General features: G+C 36.6%; 1 protein-coding gene across 3 annotated transcripts in view; it reads left to right on the top strand.

Annotated features, from left to right (window-relative positions):
* PRDM5 (PR/SET domain 5) overlaps positions 1 to 18,713 on the top strand; it is a 281,441-nt gene that overhangs the window by 168,159 nt on the left and 94,569 nt on the right. For 2 of the 3 annotated variants that reach the window (XM_007495542.2, XM_056803500.1), the window contains exons 9-11: positions 2,258 to 2,342; positions 3,491 to 3,648; positions 16,004 to 16,097. In XM_007495542.2, coding sequence (XP_007495604.1) covers positions 2,258 to 2,342; positions 3,491 to 3,648; positions 16,004 to 16,097 — 337 coding nt within the window. The remainder of the gene's footprint in view (positions 1 to 2,257; positions 2,343 to 3,490; positions 3,649 to 16,003; positions 16,098 to 18,713) is intronic. The other variant, XM_056803499.1, reaches the window with a different exon arrangement.

Genomic DNA, 18,713 nt, shown 5'->3' with positions numbered 1-18,713 from the left:
GATGATGTCATATAGTGGAAAGTGAAATCAAGCTATTGCTTTATCTTATGAAGCAAGTTAGATTATCTCGTGATTGTAAAGAATAGATATGTTTGAAAGAATATAATTTCATGATAGATAAAAATATGATAAGAGCATACTGAGATGATTTAACTAAGTTCAGGTTTCCTGGCTTGTATGAATTTTGCCCCAGAACAATGGAAAAAAAAACCTTGCAGATGTGATCATTAAACCACTGTCAAAAACCTTAAGGAATAGTGAATAATGGGACAGATGTCTAAAAAAATCAAGACAGGTGAGGGTTACCTCATTTTATTTAAATTGGAAGAAAAATTTTGCAAATGTAGGTGAGTGAACTTTATGAGAATTTGATCAGTTCTTTTAAAGGGAGATAGCTATCAGTTGGAACCAGCCATGAGGTGTAATAAAAGATGATCTGAGTGGAACTATTTCTTGTTGTAATAACTGGAATATACTCTGGCTGCTAGAGAGCTGCTACTAGGGGAACCCTGAGACTGCCTACTTATAATGGAAGAGATAAAGAGATGTTGCTAGAGAGAGAGATACTGTTAAAGGGGTGCTCTGCAGCTGCCTATAGATCACTAATGGCTAATAATATTTCCTACCCTTCTCCTCCCCTCACCTCCCAATTTCCACCCACGCCTCCCTTTCCCCTCCCCCAATCTTAGTCAGCCACCTTCTAAGTAACTCAGGGGAACTTTGAGATTTCAGAGAAATAGTCTTCACTCTTCCTTTCTTAAGTAAAGGAATTTATTGGGAACAAACAGGATGGGGATTGAGGTGAAGGGGATAGGGTGTCCCTAATCTACAAGGAAGAGTTATGAAGGTTTTAGGAAATGTCAGTCTAGTCACAGCTGTGACTCAGGGGACAATCAGAGAGTTTAAAGGACAAGTATTTTTCTTCTTTTCTTTTTACTTTAGTCAGATAATCTCTGCTTGACTAATTCAAGTCCAGACTCTGTCAAAACCCCAAAGGTCTCTCTCTCTGCCTAGATCAGAAAAAAACAGCCTCTTTTGGTCAGGAACCCAGAGAAGAGATTTCTCTCTTGGTCAGTCACCCCCAGAGAGAGAGAATCAGTTCCTCCCCCTGGCCAGCTTCAACTGCCTCTCCTGGGAACATTCTGTTTGGAATCTTCACCTTGATTGACAGACATATCAATCACCTTGGTCTGCATGCCTGACTTGTCCTACAAATCCTCCCTTTCTTCATGCCTCTTCCACAGAGGTCACACTCAAATCATTACAAACTAACCATACTTACATTTATTTTGATGGTTTAGCAGCGTTGGCAGGGGAATCCCTTTAGATAAAGGTGGTCAGAAGCCTTATGAATACTCAGAAAAGAAAACAAAACAAAAAATCTGTAATGTAAAACCCCATATAAAAATGTAGAGATGCAGAAATAATGAACACATCCTTCATTCATCATAGGGCAATGTAAATTAGAAGCAATGAAGTTCTTTTGAAGATAGATTTCAAATGTAAGTGGAAATTAATATAATCCTTAGAAATGGATATCAAGAAACAAGTCACAGAAATAATACATAATTTAATTTTTAAAAATGACAACAATAAGATTACATTCCCAAACTTTTGAAATGAAAACAAAGCAGCCCGGAGGAGAAAATATATGTCTTTAAACAAGAAGATAGAAAGAAGGAATCTCTAATAAATATAAATATAAATATATTAATATAATTTTAGGTGATGATGACAATAATGTTGAAAATATTATACACTGGATAAAGTTATGAAATAAATGCACATTTATTTTGATATTAAGAAAAATATAAACATTATAGTCCACATTAACATTTTTTACCAGTAATTAAAACCACATGTTTGCATCTTTGGGTGTAGATCAGGAGTAAAGCAATGACATCCATTTTCATGTCTATTATTTGATAAGGTTTAGAAATGCCAGCTATAAACACAAGAGGAAATAGAGATAAACTCCATTCAAATAACTACTCAGCTACATAGGGATAACCTTCTGGGAGTCCAGGTATCAAGATATATATAGAAATTATGTGAATGCAATGATAAAATAATCATTACAGAAATAAAGGCAGACCTAAATTACTGGAGATTTATTAGTTTTGCACATTATATAATGAAGGCAAAACTCATTCTGCTGTTGATTCAAGTTCTTTACATAGAATGACTTTGTTGTATCCATTATGAGTTATTCTTTCTGCTTAATAGTAAAAATGCTCATTAACACTTCATTTTGCAGGTCCATGAGATCTTTGAATGTCAGGAATGCAACAAGAAATTTATTACCCCCAATCAGCTAAAGCGCCACATGATTACGCATTCTGGTAAATTTTGCCCTTTTCTCTTTCTATTGATACTTTTGTGGAATTTTCACCAATTAGCTTCCTTTGAGTGTTGGTTTATTTCTCAACATGACATTTGTTAAGGTTATTGTCAAACCAGAGCTTGTTCAGAGAAAGGGCTGGGATGGAGAACAGCCATGAGATCCAGCCATATGAGGATGAATTAGAACTCATGAAGTTTAAGATGAAAAAAAAAGACTTACATGGATTATGAGAGTAGGCCTCAAGAATCTGAAGGACTGTCAGGTGGAGGAAGCAATAGGCTGTTTGGCCTCCAAAGGCAGAACTGGGGGCAATGGGTAGAAGTTTTAGAAAGAGGCAGATTTAAGCAGTAGAGCTGGAAAAAATGATTCACTTAGTCAGGAGAGCTCTAGGTTTCTAGTCTCTTTTCTATACTATTTAGCTCTATGACCCAGCTTAAGTGACTTAAATTTTCTGTGCCTCAGCTTTATTGTCTCTAAAATGCAGCTAATAATACTTGAATATTCACACGTTGCAAAAAAAATCAAATGAGATCATGTGTGAGATGTATTTTGTAAGCCTTAAATCTCTGTAGAAATGGTAGCTATTATTATCAAGGAATGAATTCCCAATGGTACTTTCCCAGTGGGGAATGGGACACTTTGGGAGGTGATGGGTTCTCACTCATGGGAAGTCTTCAAATAAAAGCGGATGACCACTTGTTAGCTAAATTCCACCAATGCGGAAAGCTTCTTGATGTAAGGGACAAATTATGCTGTTCTCTGCATCCCTGAAACATAATAGGAACTTAATAATTGCTCATTAAATGAATGTCCACCAGATGGCACAGTGGTGCCACTGGACTTGGAGTCAGGAAGATATGAGTTCAAATCATCACTCAGGTATTAGCTATGTGACACTGGGCAAGTTTATGTGACCTCAGTCTCTTTTATCTGTAAAATGAAGGGATTGGATTCTGGTGTCAAAGTCCCTTTGAGTTCTAAATCTATGATGGGAAAGTGTTGAGAGAATGGTGGCTAATTGCTTTTGAGGTATTCTTTGGTGCTGTCATTAGTTAAACTCATTTGCAAAACAATGTAGCTTGGATGTAGTTTCATAGTGTATTACTCTATTTCCAGTTGGCTAAATCTCTCCCCTGCTTTCTGCAGAAAAACGTCCCTACAACTGTGAGGTTTGCAATAAATCCTTTAAACGGATTGATCAGGTGGCGGCACACAAAATTATACACAGCGAAGACAAACCTTACAAATGCAAGCTTTGTGGCAAAGGATTTGCCCACAGAAATGTTTACAAGAATCATAAAAAGGTAACACCTTCACCATTGTTGTTTCCAATCTATGCTGCATTTCCTTTCAAACAGTTGTTAGTGTGTTTTATGAATTTGTGTGTGTGTGTGTGTGTGTGTGTGTGTGTGTGTGTGTGTATTAGCTTGGCTTTAGGATCTACTGCATAAAACAGGAGATGGCAACATTGGAGAAAATCCTCTTGGCATTCTTTGTTCCAATGGCATTCAAAATCCTTATAATAATGGACAAAAAAACCCTAGTGTAACCACTGAGATTATAGAAATTTGCAGAGATTGTCTGCTATCCTGATAGCTCTGTTCTTTTTCCATGTCAATAGACTGCGTGGACCTCACCTGTTCTAAGTAGCTAATATTTTTTTTCAATAATCAATGATATCTTCCTCTTGTCCTCAGTGTGGTGAGGCGAGGACTCTCCCTTAACTATGATTCTCCAAAGTTGGAAAAACATTAAGTTCAAGCCCAGTGACTGAATGTTTGCCTGTTACCCAATAATCAGTTGCATTAGCTTTGGACAGTAGACAATGATCATGAATTCTTTGACCACTGGAACCCATAGAAAAGTCTCTTCTTTTCTCTGAGCCTTTCTGAATCAGTAAGATAAAAGGACTGGAGAAAATGACCTCTAAGGTCCCATTTAGCTACACATCCACAAGCCTATAAGAGAATATTTAAATTGCATTTTAGCTGTGGTTCTCCTGTGACATTAAGATGGTGAAAAGCTGCTTTGGGGGGAGGGGTGGAAAACATGGAAGCTAAACTACTGAAACCTTTCTTAATCATGGCATCATCCCAATAGTTTACCAACAGAATAAACCTGTCTACTCATGGTAGCCATCGATTAACTAACAAGAGTCATCAATCACTTCACTTAATTAATGGCCATTAGTTTAAACTGGGGAATTATACTCCCCAATTCAAAATGGTATCATACTACTTTGACAATTAAATGATTATAAAACTTATCTGGTTGGTTTCTTGCCCACCTCTTGAACCCTCTTATTTTTTGTTATGAAACTGATACACTGACATTTATAAGCTTTTCACAGCTTGAGTTATATTATATGTGAGCTAGGAGTTAGATATAGGTTCCTTGTACTATCTTTCATATCTTCACTCATAAATCATGAGAAAGTAATAATGATGACTCCAAGTTGGTAGAAACAACGATACCTGTTATTTCCAAAGCAGAAAGCCAATAGTTTTTCTGTGGGCAACAAATCTAAGATTGAATACCCATTATACAATGATCTCAGTAACTTCTTGGTTACCTACAAATAGGCATGATTACAGAGAATTTCCTAAAATATCCTCTAGGGGACTTCCACCCCTACTTTTTACTGCAAAGCTAAACAATCTTTTCTTCCACCCTAGACCTCAGTCCAGTTATAGTTATATTTAGTGGACTATATACAGATCTATCTTGATAGATAGATCTTTATATATATATATGTGTATATATATATATATGACTCTGGGCAAGTTACTTAATTTGTCTTCCTTAGTTTCCTCAATTCTTAAGTGGCAATACTAGTAGCATCTACCAACCAATAATAAAAAAATGAGTTTATATATGTAAAGTGCTTTGCAAATCACAAATCATTATATAAATACTGGCTATTATTGTTGTCATTTAATTATTTACCTATTTGTGGTCATGTTGGAGCCATGGTGTTTGTTAGCTAAGACAGTAGTATGGCAGAATGGATGGAACTATGGAGCCAAGAGAAGCCTGGTCATACAGATGCTTCTCTCATGTAATGTATATTAAATGCTTCTAAACTTTAAAGAACTACATCAATATGAATTATTATTAGTAATTCCCTAGTTTTCTACCATTGTGTTTTTGTCACTACTATTTACAATATTACAAGACCAGTCTTATCCCTAAAATTGAAGTTTCCTTGTGGGGATCATTTTTTGTTGTTGTTGTTCCCACTCGACTAAGAGTTTTCAGGTGGGAGCATTTGGGAAGGAATACTTCTTCTAAAAGTAAAATTTGTTTCTGCCAAAGGATAGTCAATTACTCAGTAAGGATTGTTTTTTTAAATTTAATATTGTCCTTTATTAATAATATTTGATATCATGGATGAAATAGCAGGTTAAACTAAGATTTCTTCTAATCATATAATTTTCTTGCATTGGATTCCTTCCTCACACTGTTTCCTTTTCTTCTAATAATAAGCATATTAATTTTTTTAGAGATTTTAGCATCCAGTAGTGTCCTCCTGGAGCCAGCTCTTCCTGGGTTGGAAAATGTGATTATTAAGATTTCATGGTAAACACTTATACTTCAGGAATCTACAAACACTACAAATCAAGACTTCATTGATTGTTTTTTTTTGTTTATTTGTTTTTATTGATTGTTGATTTAAATTGTTGATTTAAATTAAATTGTTGATTTAAATCAAGGAGAAAATGCTAATAATTCAGATTAAACTTGGACATGAGTCATGTGTACTTGCTAATTTTTTGGTTGTTAAACCAGTTAAGCAATGCACCTTTGCTAACATCTCACTTATCTGGCATAACTTGTTCCCTCCCCAGTGTTCACTAGCCAGAATCCATGCACCCAAACTTATCACAGTTTTCCAGGGTTTTGTTTGTTTGTTTGTTTGTTTGTTTGTTTGTTTTTGAGTCCCTTCATGGCTGACAGAGCTTCCTAGATTTCTCAGCCAAATGATTTTACTTAGAAATCCCTAAACGATGAAAAGTCAGAGCTCCTAGAAGTAGGTAAAATGTTATAAAAGCAAAAAAAAATGGCAGTGAGAATCCTGAGGGCAGAGTAGAAGACAGAAAAAAATAGTTTAAAAATAAGAGGATTTTAAAAAATGGTAGTGAGGAACTATTTGGTGAATCTTTAGATAGCCTTATCTATTGCAGCAAGACCAGGCCATGTTAGCCTCTATTCCAGTGCAGATTTAGTCTTCATTGCAGTGAATCCAAGAGTGTATTATTCATTTCAGTGCTTAACACAATGCCTAGTACATGAATTGAATCAAAATGGATTAAATTAAAGATATTGTAGCATTTGCAGAAGTCTACTTCATTTCCTGGACAATTCTTAAAACAAACAATAGTTTGTTCACTCTTGGATGATATTAAATAAATAAAAAGAGTTCCTCTGCCATTGGTGGGCATCTAGGTGGTATAGTAAGTAGATAGAGTACTGGGTTTGGAATCAGGGAGACACATGAATTCAAATGTGGACTCAGACATTTAGTAGTGTTGTGATCCTGGGCAAGTAATTTAACTTTTTACTATTTACCTGAGTTTCCTCATCTGTAAAATGAGCTGGCGAAGGTAATGGGAAACAACTCGAGTATGTTTACAAAGAAAACCTCACTTGGGTCATGAAGAGATGGGCACTGCTGAAATGACTGATCAACAATATGTCACTGGCTCTTGGACATTAGAGAGAATGAGAACGCATCTGGCATAGAAGTGAATTGTGCAGAGACATGAGCTATCTTCGAATTAATTCTAATTCATAAGATCATATGTTCATAAATCTAGGGCTAGATAGAATCCAGGGGTATCTATAGCAAGTGTCTCATTTCACAGATGAGGAAACTGAGGTCAATGGAGATAAGTGAATTCCTTAATATTACAAAGCAATAGAGCCAGAATTTGAACCCAGACTGACACCAGACCTGGAGCTTTTTTCTTTTATATCACACTGGTTACTTATATTCTATGATGTACAAGTAGTTTCCTTTCTTAGGCATCATTTTGGATTTTGGATATTTTGAATTATGTTTATAGGCTTCGTAAGGAAAAATATGCTCATTTAGAAGTTACTATTATGAGTTACTCTGTTATGAGTTTGAGGTACTTATTAATATTGTTTATAATGATCTACCTGCAAATAATTATACGCATTTGGTTTTTTTAAGGTAGATATTCCCATTTGCTACAATAATTTAGTACAAATATAAAGGGATCAGAAAATAATGAATCAATGAAATAATGACCCATTTAATTTTTCAGTATTTTTCTCATTGGATTTTGAAAAGGTGAGTAATGAACCCATGTGGTAAATGTAGAAAAATGTTATGGAAAATATTCTTAAATTCGTTTTCAAATGTGAAACTCAGTATAGTGCAATATGGTACCTTTAGCCTTCATGGCATAGAAAGCAAATGTGTATTTTATATTTAAAAATCAGAAATTGGTTTTCTAAACATTAAACTGTTTGTCTTTAGCAAACAACTCTTATCATTGTGGGAAAGAGATTGACTACATTTCTACGAGAATTTGATTGAGAATATTTCATCTATAATGGTGGTGATATTTCAGATTATGAGTGGGGTTTAAGAAAAAGCCTTTTTGCCTGAGCAAACATTAGCTAAATGTCTGGAACGTGATCATCTGTAGAAATGAGATCATGCAGCTTTCCAACTGCATGGAGAGCCATTTCCCCTTCAGACCCTGGTGTCTAGAGAATGATCTGATTTCATGGGCTTCATGTTTTCTCCCTTGTTTTGCCATAGTACTTGTTTGCTTCTGAATCTGGGAATAGAAACAAACAGAAACCACCAACTCATTGGGGTAGCTGGGGAGGCCAAGTCTGCCCTGGGAAATATGCAGGTGTCAACTTGTAGAGAGTAAGCTGTTTGAAGCCAGCAACCATTCCTTCTCTGTCATTCTACAGGCCCAGTACAGTGCTTGGTAAATAGTAGTAGTTGCTTAATTAATTTTTGTTGAATCAAACTGAATTTGATTGAACTTCTGTTGGAACTGACTAGATGATTGAGTCCTCAAATGGGCCATTTCTTGCCACCCAAATAGACTTTTGCATCTGCAAGGAGCATACTCTCTTCTTTGTAAGGACTGCCTTCTTCCTAAATCAACCCACTGACTGGAAATTATGGTTTCTGAAACTTCTCAAAGCGAGGGATTGATAGAAGTGAAGCCCTCCACTACCTGGGAGAAATAGGAAGCAAACTGGCAGTGCTGATAAAGATGGCATCAGCCTCTTGGCATGAAAGATATAAGACTAAAAACATTTAGAGAATGTTTTACTTCAAGTGGGAAAGTGAAGACAGGCTTTCCCAATAGACACTAAGATCTGACAAAATTTCTCAGAGTATTTTTTTTTTACCCTCATGGGTTCAAGATTCAATAGGATTGAGTTTCTTGGATTTATTTCAATTCAAAAGCATGCCTTAGGTACCTACCATATGCCAGGCATTATGTAGGCATTCATTGGGTGTACAAAAACAAAAAATCAGTCTTTGCCCTCAAGAAGCTTCATTTCATTGGGGGACACTATACAAGAGTAGTATCCTACAAAATGCATAGGATAACTATGATAAACAGTGTAAACAAAGTGAATATTAAGAAATGTTTATTTTTGGCAATGTGTGTTAACAAGTAGACGGATCATGTGAGAGGCATAACTGAAGGGCAGAGGCAGTAAAGGTCTCCTGGGAAGAGAGAGGCATGGCATAGTGAAAGAAGCCAGAGTTGGGAATCAGATCTGCCTTGGCATCCCTGACTCCATCACCTTCTTTCTATGTGATTCTGGGTTTAATCACTCTAAGCCTCAGTTTCTTTACTGGTAAAATGGATAGGGATAAGCACTTGAGCTGTAATTTCAAATGTTTAGGGAACCATTACGGAGTAAATCCTTTTACCAAGGCAAGTCAGCATCTTCTCTGAAATTTAACATTTGATAAAAACCGTCAAGGACACTGGGAGCTTGCCCAGGATCATACAACCAAGATGGATCAGACGCAGAATTGGAAGGTTTCCCTAGTGCTCTCTCTGTCTCTTTCTCTGTCTCTGTCTCTGTCTCTGTCTCTGTCTCTGTCTCTGTCTCTGTCTCTGTCTCTGTCTCTCTCTCTCTCTCTCTGTCTGTCTGTCTCTGTCTGTCTCTGTCTGTCTTCTATCTGTCTGTCTCTCTCTCTCTCTCTCTCTCTCTCTCTCTCTGTCTCTGTCTCTTTCTCTCTGTCTCTCTGTCTCTCTCTCCCAATCTACATTGGACATTATAACATCAGTGAGAATACCAATAATAAGAAGAAACAAAATAACTTATCTTACCATGTTGCTGCAAGATTCAAATAAGAGAATGGTCTTAAATAATTTATAAATATAAAATGCTATATAACCATGCATTATATATATTTTCTCTTTAGTACATGGGCCCATAGGTCTAGGAATTTGTTGGAATATGTTTAACAAACAACTCTCTGGAGGAAATACACACACACATACGCCCATGAACACATTAAAAATGTTTAACCTACGTTATCAACATTTTCTCCATCACCTTCTTAAGTCAAGACTACAAGAAAATGAGTCATTTTATCTGTAACATGTCAATTTCTGAGATGTAAGTACTCTCACTGGAAATTTAAGTATTGGTTCTGATGAGCAGAGTTTATCTGACTCTAAAAGTCCTCTGATTTAGGCTTGCATATAAACGATAACTACTGTCCAAATAAAATAGCAGGGAAGTGACTCTAGGCTCAGTGTTCAGGTCCTGATTTGGTAGACTTATCCATTCATTAGAAAGGATTGTTCTCCTCACTAACAAGTCGAGCATGCATTGGAAGCCATGAGTTGGTCAGTGATTTCAATCTAAATTTCATAAGGAAAACCCTTAGTGCCCAGCATCTTACTTAGCTTTTCAGGCTTAGAGAGAAAGCTAGATGGAATTAGAGAACCCAGTCATATGATATAGCAACCAAAGATGGTGGCAGAGCTGTGACAGAGACTTTTAGTAGGTTTTATGGAATCCAGTGACCTCTGGGTGCCTGCATCTACTGTCCTAAGAGCTTCAGAGTGTATTTGATGAGTTACCCTTTAGAGAAAATGATTTCTCTATTCTATTCCCAGATTCCATTTTCCTGGGTGGAAAAGTGGCTGCTTTTAAGGAACTCATTTTAAAGCTAACAGTAAAAATGTAATCCACTGACCTTGAAGGCAAGAAGACAAGGCTTTTTATGTACCTTCAGTTTTATGTCTTGCCCCTCAGGGAAGGTCATATGCTTAGGACATATTGTCAAGCTTGGGGCAAACCAAATATTTTTAGGAAAAAAAATAACAGTTCTAGCAAAAACCTCCCAACTGGTTGTTTCCCCTAAATTTGCTTGATTTCTGGATTTTTCCAAGAATATTCATACCGATCTTTATGTCCTGAACATGACCTACTGAATAAATGGAATTTCCAGTAAAATATAGGGTTATGTGGCAAAGCTCGTATTACTGATGGACACATTTACAACTCAGCTTGAAATGACCCCGATGAAAGTTTTACTCCTGCCATAAGGTTAATATTTGATGACTGTGGTGAGGAATTTACCAATTCAGCAATTCCCAGAGAGAAATAACATCAAAAGTCCTGCTGAAGCAAGTTTGAAACACTTCCTCTAAGTTGCTCCAAAGAGGACTTTGTGTTTTCACATACATTTTTTGGGGGGTCCCTGCAGCTTAATCAATTGGGATTCAGATTCTGTCATGGTATGCAGAGGAATTTCTTCAGTCCCACAACAAGCTTTTTTTTTCCTTTTAGGAAATTTATTTTTAGATTTTATTTTGACATCAACTTAATTTCCAAAGGTATTCTACCCTCCCTCTTCAAGAATAAGAAAGAAAGACTGAGGCACACAATAACAGAGAGAAAAAAACATTTCAACATAACTCATGGACACATCATTAGAACATGACAGAATATACATGACTCACACTCATAGTATTCCACTTCTTTGAAGAAGGAGCATTTTCCAAATGCTTCCTCCTAGCCAAGTTGAATCTTTATAATCACATAGCATGGAAGGATTTTGTTTTGTTCACGTTTTGTGTATGTTGGTGTTCTTTCCATTTCCATTTCAATTAGCCCTTTAAATGTATCACTTATATGAGGTATGTTGGACAAAAACAGAATTATCTTTTCCTTCAAGGAGCTTGCAAACTATTGGGAAGAAATAACTTGTGCATATTTAAATCAACACCAAATGTAAACAAAAGAAGCAGTGTGGTATACTGGAAGAACATTGAACTTGGAATCTGGAGACCTTGGCTTAAATCCTGACTCTTTCATTTGCTGCTAGCTGTGTGACTCTACCACAAGTCACTTACCCTTTCTGAGATGTAGTTTTCTCTTCTTGAAGGTGTTAGATTGGATAACTTCTGAGGTTTCTAACTCTAGATCTGAAAAAAATATTTTCAAAAGTACTTTTTTGGGGAGGGTATAGTTTAGGGGATTAATAAGTAGGCAGAATCCACCTACTTAGGAAAAGTGTTTTAAAAAGTGACAGAATCTACTTTCTTTTTAAAAAAAAAATTCTTACCTTCTGTCCAAGACAATATTTATATTAAGTATCAGTTCCAAGGCAGAAGAGCAGTAAGGGCTAGGCAGTTAGAGTTAAGTGACTTGACCAGGGTTACACAACTAGGAAGTGTCTGAGGTCAAATCTGAACCTAGGACTTCTTATCTCCTTCCACTGAGCTACCTAGCAGCCCCTCATAATCTATTTTTGATGACCTTTTCATGGACCCACATAATGTGTTCCCATTTAGCATGCTTATGCCATCAATAATTTCTGCAAAGATTGTAATAGGCTGACTTAGAGTGAAGAGATTATACAATTTGTAAAATCTATCCAATCTATCTGTCTGTCTGTCTGTCTGTCTGTCTATCTACCTGTCTGTCTGTCTGTCTCTCTACCAATTTTCCTATATATCTAGTTATTTGCATGTTGTCTCCCCCATTAGACTGTGAACTTCTCAAAAGCTGGGACTGATTTTGCCTTTCTTTGTAGCTTAGCACAGTGACTGGCACATAGTAGGAGCTTACATGCTTATTGATTTGACTGGCATGTTGTTGGTTTCTCTATCGTGACTCTCAGTGGGCAGAGCTGATCCAATCAGTCCAGAATGTGGGAGTAATCTTTTTAAAGAGAATGCTCATTCACTTGGTTGTGTTGACCATTTATCAGATTATAAAGACTTTATGGTCAAAATATGAGCCAATTTTTTTCATGTTACTGTAAAGCCTGGACTCTGCTCTTTTCTCACGTTATTCATTGCCACCCCATAACTTGCCACCTCAAAGGAGTCTCTCTTTCTTTGAAGATGACATTAGAGAAATGAAATACCTCTCAATATAGAGCTTGCAAGAGTGAAAGACCCTAGAATTTCCATATACTATAAGTAAGAATCAAAATTCACCAGTGTGGTTTTCTATACTGCAGGTCTGCTCATGTCATTCATTAAAATTCAGTCATTCCTTATTGCTTCTAGGATCAGATATATACTTCTTCCTTTAGCATTTAAAATTCATCTCCTACTGTACTGAATGGACCAGTCCTACCCACTTGCTTTCTATTCCCAAATAAGATACTCTTTGCATTAATGGACATCATTCCTGGTCACCTCAGAACTAATGTTAGTTTGGATCTACCTTGTATATGTATTGTTGAAATGTATATTATTTTGCCCCACCACTATCATCTGAATTATAGTATAAGCTCTTTGAGGGCAACATCCTGTTTCTGCCTCTATGTCCCCAGTACTTAGTAGAAAGTAAGTAAATGAAAAATTATTGATTGACTAGCCCTAAGCAATGAAACTGATCTTTTTTTTTTTGCCTCAGTTTGCATAATTGGTTGCCCTGTTAAAAAACAAAAACAAAAAGCAACCCTTAACTTCCATCTTAGAATCAATACTGTGTATTGGTTCTAAGGTAGAAGAGCAGTAAGAGCCAGGCAATGGGAGTAAAGTGACTTGCCCAGGGTCACACAGCTAGGAAGTGTCTGAGGCCAGATATAAACCCAGGACCTTCCATTTTGATGCTTGACTCTTAATCCACTGAGCCACCTCCTTTTTAAATAGACACATCAAGATAATGTGAAAGTTATGTAGATACTTTGACAACATTTCAAGACAAGATCATTCCTTAAGTCTTTCAATAATGTTTGAAGTTCTCAATAATAAAATTATATACTTTTCAAGCAATTACATCAATTTTTATGTCACTATTTCAAGGCAAACATAACTTTTCACAGGTTTCATTAGTGTGAATAAGCATGCATAAACAGATTTTATTTTATTTTTATAAAGTTTTTGATGCACTCAGTCTCTATATTGAAATCAGCTTCAAGCACTTAATAACTCTGTGACATTGGGTAAGCTGCTTAGTGTCTTCCAGCCTCAGTTTCCCCTTCGTGTCTGTGAAGGAAAGTTCATAACCCTTCTCTAAGTCTTTCAGTGCCTTGGGAATAGAAATATAGTCTTCAAGTCATTCTTTCTCTCACTCCTGCTAAATATTGGGCCTCCCATGTTTTTGTTTTTTTGCCACTTTTCACAAATGTGCCATTATTGGGAGAGGGGAAAATAATTCAGTGTACTTATGCCCATCATTTTCTTTTCCATTGCCCTTTGCTTCGTCTTTTGATTTGCCTGAGAGCTTAGCTATAGAACAAAAATTCAATCATAAGGTATTAGAATTACAGGAAGACTAGCTGAGTTCAAGTCCAAGCTTGGGCTTTTCTGACCTATGTGATTTTAAGCAAATGGCTTACCCTCCATGAACCTCAGTTTTCTTAGCTGTAAAATGGAGGGGTCAAATTAGATTGCCCTTGAAGTGCTCATAGTTTTTATCTATGATCCTCTCATATTATATTGTATGTGGGGGGAGTAGAAGAGGGGGATAAGCATTCATTAAATACCTACTGTGTATCAGGCAGGCTCTGTGTTGAGTGCTTTACAAATATGATCTCATCTCATGCTTATAGCAACCCTTTTAGGTAGGTTTTGCTATTACCCCCATTTTATAGTTGAAACTGAGGCAGACAGAAGGTAAATGATTTGTCTAGGGTCAAACAGGTAGTAAGTGTCTGCGATTCTATTTAAACTTAAGTCTTGACTTTTATCACCACCTGCTGTGCCAAGTAGCTTCCACAATCTATTTTATACTATATTATATATGATAATGATTTTGTTTATCCATTGAATATTATATAGCATTATAATCTTTTGTAGATATAATTGTTTTAATATGCTATATATGTCAAAGCTTTAGATTTTAATCATTCTATATAATAGGCAGCAATATAGCAATCTATTGTTACATTATAGAATAATATTTCATGAATTGTTTAATGCCAGTAATTCTATAATCCTATTTTACATTATATACCTCTGGTCAGCAAGCTTTGTATTGTGCTATCTGGCCTTTACTACAAAAGGAGGAAGGCAGTTTGTTTTAATGGCCAGAGCCAAAAGATAGGAATTTAAGTCCCAGCCCCATTCCCTGCTTGGAGCTATATGAACATGGGAAAATCAGCTAGCATTTCTTGGTCTTTTTGAAACTGAGAAATGAGGCCAAGGATACTGCGCATATTACCTAACAGAGTTCTTAGGACGTTCAAATGAAAAGCATTTGTTAAATTATTATGTAAATGAACATTGTGCAACTGTCATTCATTCATTTATTCATTTAAGATGCATCTATTTTTTTTCTTTTAAATATATTTTATTTGATCATTTCCAAGCATTATTCATTAAAGACATAGATCATTTTCTTTTCCTCCTCCCCACCCCCCATAGCCGACGCGTAAGTCCACTGGGCATTAGATGTTTTCTTGATTTGAACCCATTGCTTTGTTGATAGTATTTGCATTAGAGTGTTAAGATGCATCTATTAAGCACATTTGTGTCAGGGACTGTGCTAGTCACTGAGACCACAGAAAACAAAATAGAGAACAGGCCCTGACCTCAGGGGGCTTGTCTTCCAATTAAAGAAATAAGTCGATGCAAATATGTCCAGTAATAAGCAAATAAGCTTAATAACAGAGAGGAGTGCATTAGCAATGGGGAGGCAGGCCTAGAGATGGGAGGTCCTGGGTTCAATTCTGGCCTCCGACACTTCCCAGCTGTGTGACCCTGGGCAAGTCACTTGACCCCCATTGCTTAGCCCTGACCACTCTTCTGCCTTGGAACCAATACACAGTATTGTATTGGAAAATTGGGGAAATAGTCTCACAAAGGACAGAGCACTACAGTTGAGCCTTGAAGGAAATTAAGGATACTGAGAGGTAGAGGTTAGCAGGGAAGGCATTCCAGGCTTGGGAGAATAGCATACTCCGAAAGCAGAAGGTTGGGATATGGCTTGTTTGTAACAGTTTTTCTGATAAGGTTTGTCTAACCTCTCTCCCAGAAAATCTGGTAAACCCCTCATGTACAGAGAACAAGCAGTCCATTTTCACTCCAGCGACACTGCAGTTTGCTATGGCCTTTTCAACATTCTCTCCTTTCCACTCTTCTACTACAAACCGCAATCAGCTTCCATTTCTAAAATGACTAATTGATGTTCCTGGTCCTCTCACCTGACACACTCTTTCATCTGCAGACCCACTCTGAGGAGAGGCCCTTCCAGTGTGAGGAATGCAAAGCTTTGTTCCGGACCCCCTTCTCTTTGCAGAGACACCTGCTAATACATAACAGTAAGTGCCAATTCAGGCAGTTGGTTAGAGGGCAAAAGGGCAAAGAAGGGGTTATCAGGCTCCTCAAGCTCATGCTGACTTAGTCAAGCTGTCACAGGAGAAGCCTCATGGAAGTCCTTCAACCCATAGCGAATTGTTGACTGAGTTAAATTCTGTGTCTTCATAAAAGAAGAAATGTGAAGTTTGGGACCTATTCATATCCTAGCTTTCTTTACACACACACACACACACACACACACACACACACACACACACACACACACACACTTATGACTTTGGCTTCAGTTTCTCCTCTGTGCAATAAAGTGGTTGGAGTACATAGTCTCTTAACATCATGTATACTCCTAACTTCGAAAAGGGGAAATTCAGAATCAAATTCAAGACCCTTGTTTCTATGTTCTGATGATTCCCAAACAAACTTGATTTGTTCCCAAGTTTTATGCTGAAGCCCCCTTTAAATTTTCCACTAGAATGGATTTTTGGGCTCAGGGAGGGGTCTCGGAATTTAGAACAGGTTCCAAAACATAGTTCTTTGCCATGACTGAAACACTGAAAGGAATAGCTCTGAACTATCAGAAAAGGCTTGTGGTCTTATGGAACATAGGTATCAGAGTTTAACGCTCATTAGTCCACTTTTTGAACCTGGGAGTAAACAGATACCAACGTGAATTGTGGCATCTAAATTCAAACTGTGAATTGACAACAGAGCTGAACTGAGAGCCTAAGGTTCTCGTCTTCCAGGGCAGTAGTCTTTCCACTCAATTGCACTCTTTCAGTTCTCTTGCTTATTTTGCAGGGATATGCATTCAATTCTTAAAAAGTGCATAGAAAAGTCTTAGAAGCATGGAATCTCTCAAACATAAAAGGCAACTGGACTGATTAGATGACTAACTGTGAACAAGGATCTCTTTAAATTGAACACATTCTCTTTCTATGGCTCTTCTCATTATTCCTAATTTTGTCCTTTCAGGACAAGAATTATAATCCTTCTCTTCCTTTCACATGATGACCCTTCAAAGTCAGTTCATTCTCTCTCCTGCAAGTTAGATGTCATCAGTTCCTTACACTGATCTTTGTTTGGCAAGTCCTCTCACCATACATGTTTCCTACTTAGAAGTATTTCTATCTTTCAATGTCCTTCCTAAACTATAGTTCCCATATCTATGGATCACATGCCAGGTGTGAGCAGGGCAGAATCCATCATCCAATGATCTTTTCTTTCATTCAAGATATTATGCTTTTATTAATATCACCTGAGGTCACTAATTTTTTTAATTTACCATTTGACTTATGTTGGAACTTATTGGTGTTTATCCTTCATTTGTAAAGAGTACCAATGACATGATAATGATGATGCCTCAACTTGAGCGTGAGTTGGATTTAAATGGAGCAGTGTTGTGCAGAGTCAATGGACTCATGCTCTCTGTTGGAGTCATTGAAGTCCAATGGCAGGATAAAAATCAGGATGGCCTAGGATGCAATGGAAGACCGTATGGTCTTTGATGACTGAACAAGCTTCAAAATGCCTGCTTTAGCCACTTTTATGGCCACTGGGATGAATTGTTCTCATCCACCCATTCTGCCTGGGGAAGTTTTCACATACACAGGGCAGATATTCCCCATAAATTACTGAGGAGTTTGAGGCCTGTCAGTAACCCTCATTCTGGTTTAGCCTGTCCATCGAGATAGTTTCACTAAGGTGTGGCTGCTGCCTATGATACAGCTTCTGTTGGGACTCACAACCCACTCAGATCCCTCATTTTTTTTCTTAAGTACTATTGACTGGTGATGTCTTTTGCTTATATATTTTATTATACAAACAAAAATATATATACGATTTTACATTGATGCTTGCTAAATTTCATCTCATTATATTTTGCTCTTCATTCTGGTTTCTCAAGGTAATTTTATATCCTAAGAACTGGGGCCTTGTATACCTCAGTTTTGGATGCTATTTCCAATTTTAGTCAAGACCACTCCCATCCACTCCATGAAATATTTAAATCTCTTTTCAGCAATTTAGTTCCTTCCAAAGTAGGAGAGCAGTTATTGTTCAATGGAAAAAAGCAGGATTATATATATATATATATATAAATATATATATATATATATATATATATATATATATATATAAAAGAACTGTTCCAACAAATCTAAACTCAGAGGTTTTTTTTTTCCTTTTTTCTTCCCTTCTTCTCTATTAGGTTTTATAATTGCTACAATTTTTAAGCACATCAATTTTGTGAAATAGAGACTTAAGGAAAAAAAAACTCATAATTATGCTGGATTTTAGAAAAGTGGCTTTACTTTTTTCCAGAGATTGAAAACTCTCATCTCTTCTTTACTATGTTTGTCCTTAACTTTAGAAATCATGGCTGGAAAGCTTGTGTGTTTTCCTTCTTTTACCTTTACATGCTTTACATACATATATCACATCAAGTTGTATCTTTCTAGACTGGTTCACATTTTACTCTTCTATAGAAGTTGAAATCTTGAGAGGATTTTTTTTAAGGCCAAAAGGTTCACGGGTTCAGATAATATATTAAAAAGAAAGATGTATCTTGGAGGAATTCCTTTATGTATGAATATTAAGGTTTGATAACAAAAGGACCAACG

Source organism: Monodelphis domestica, chromosome 6 (genome assembly GCF_027887165.1).
Source record: "Monodelphis domestica isolate mMonDom1 chromosome 6, mMonDom1.pri, whole genome shotgun sequence".
Taxonomy (NCBI): Eukaryota; Metazoa; Chordata; class Mammalia; order Didelphimorphia; family Didelphidae; genus Monodelphis; species Monodelphis domestica.
This window is presented reverse-complemented; position numbering and strand designations above follow the sequence as displayed.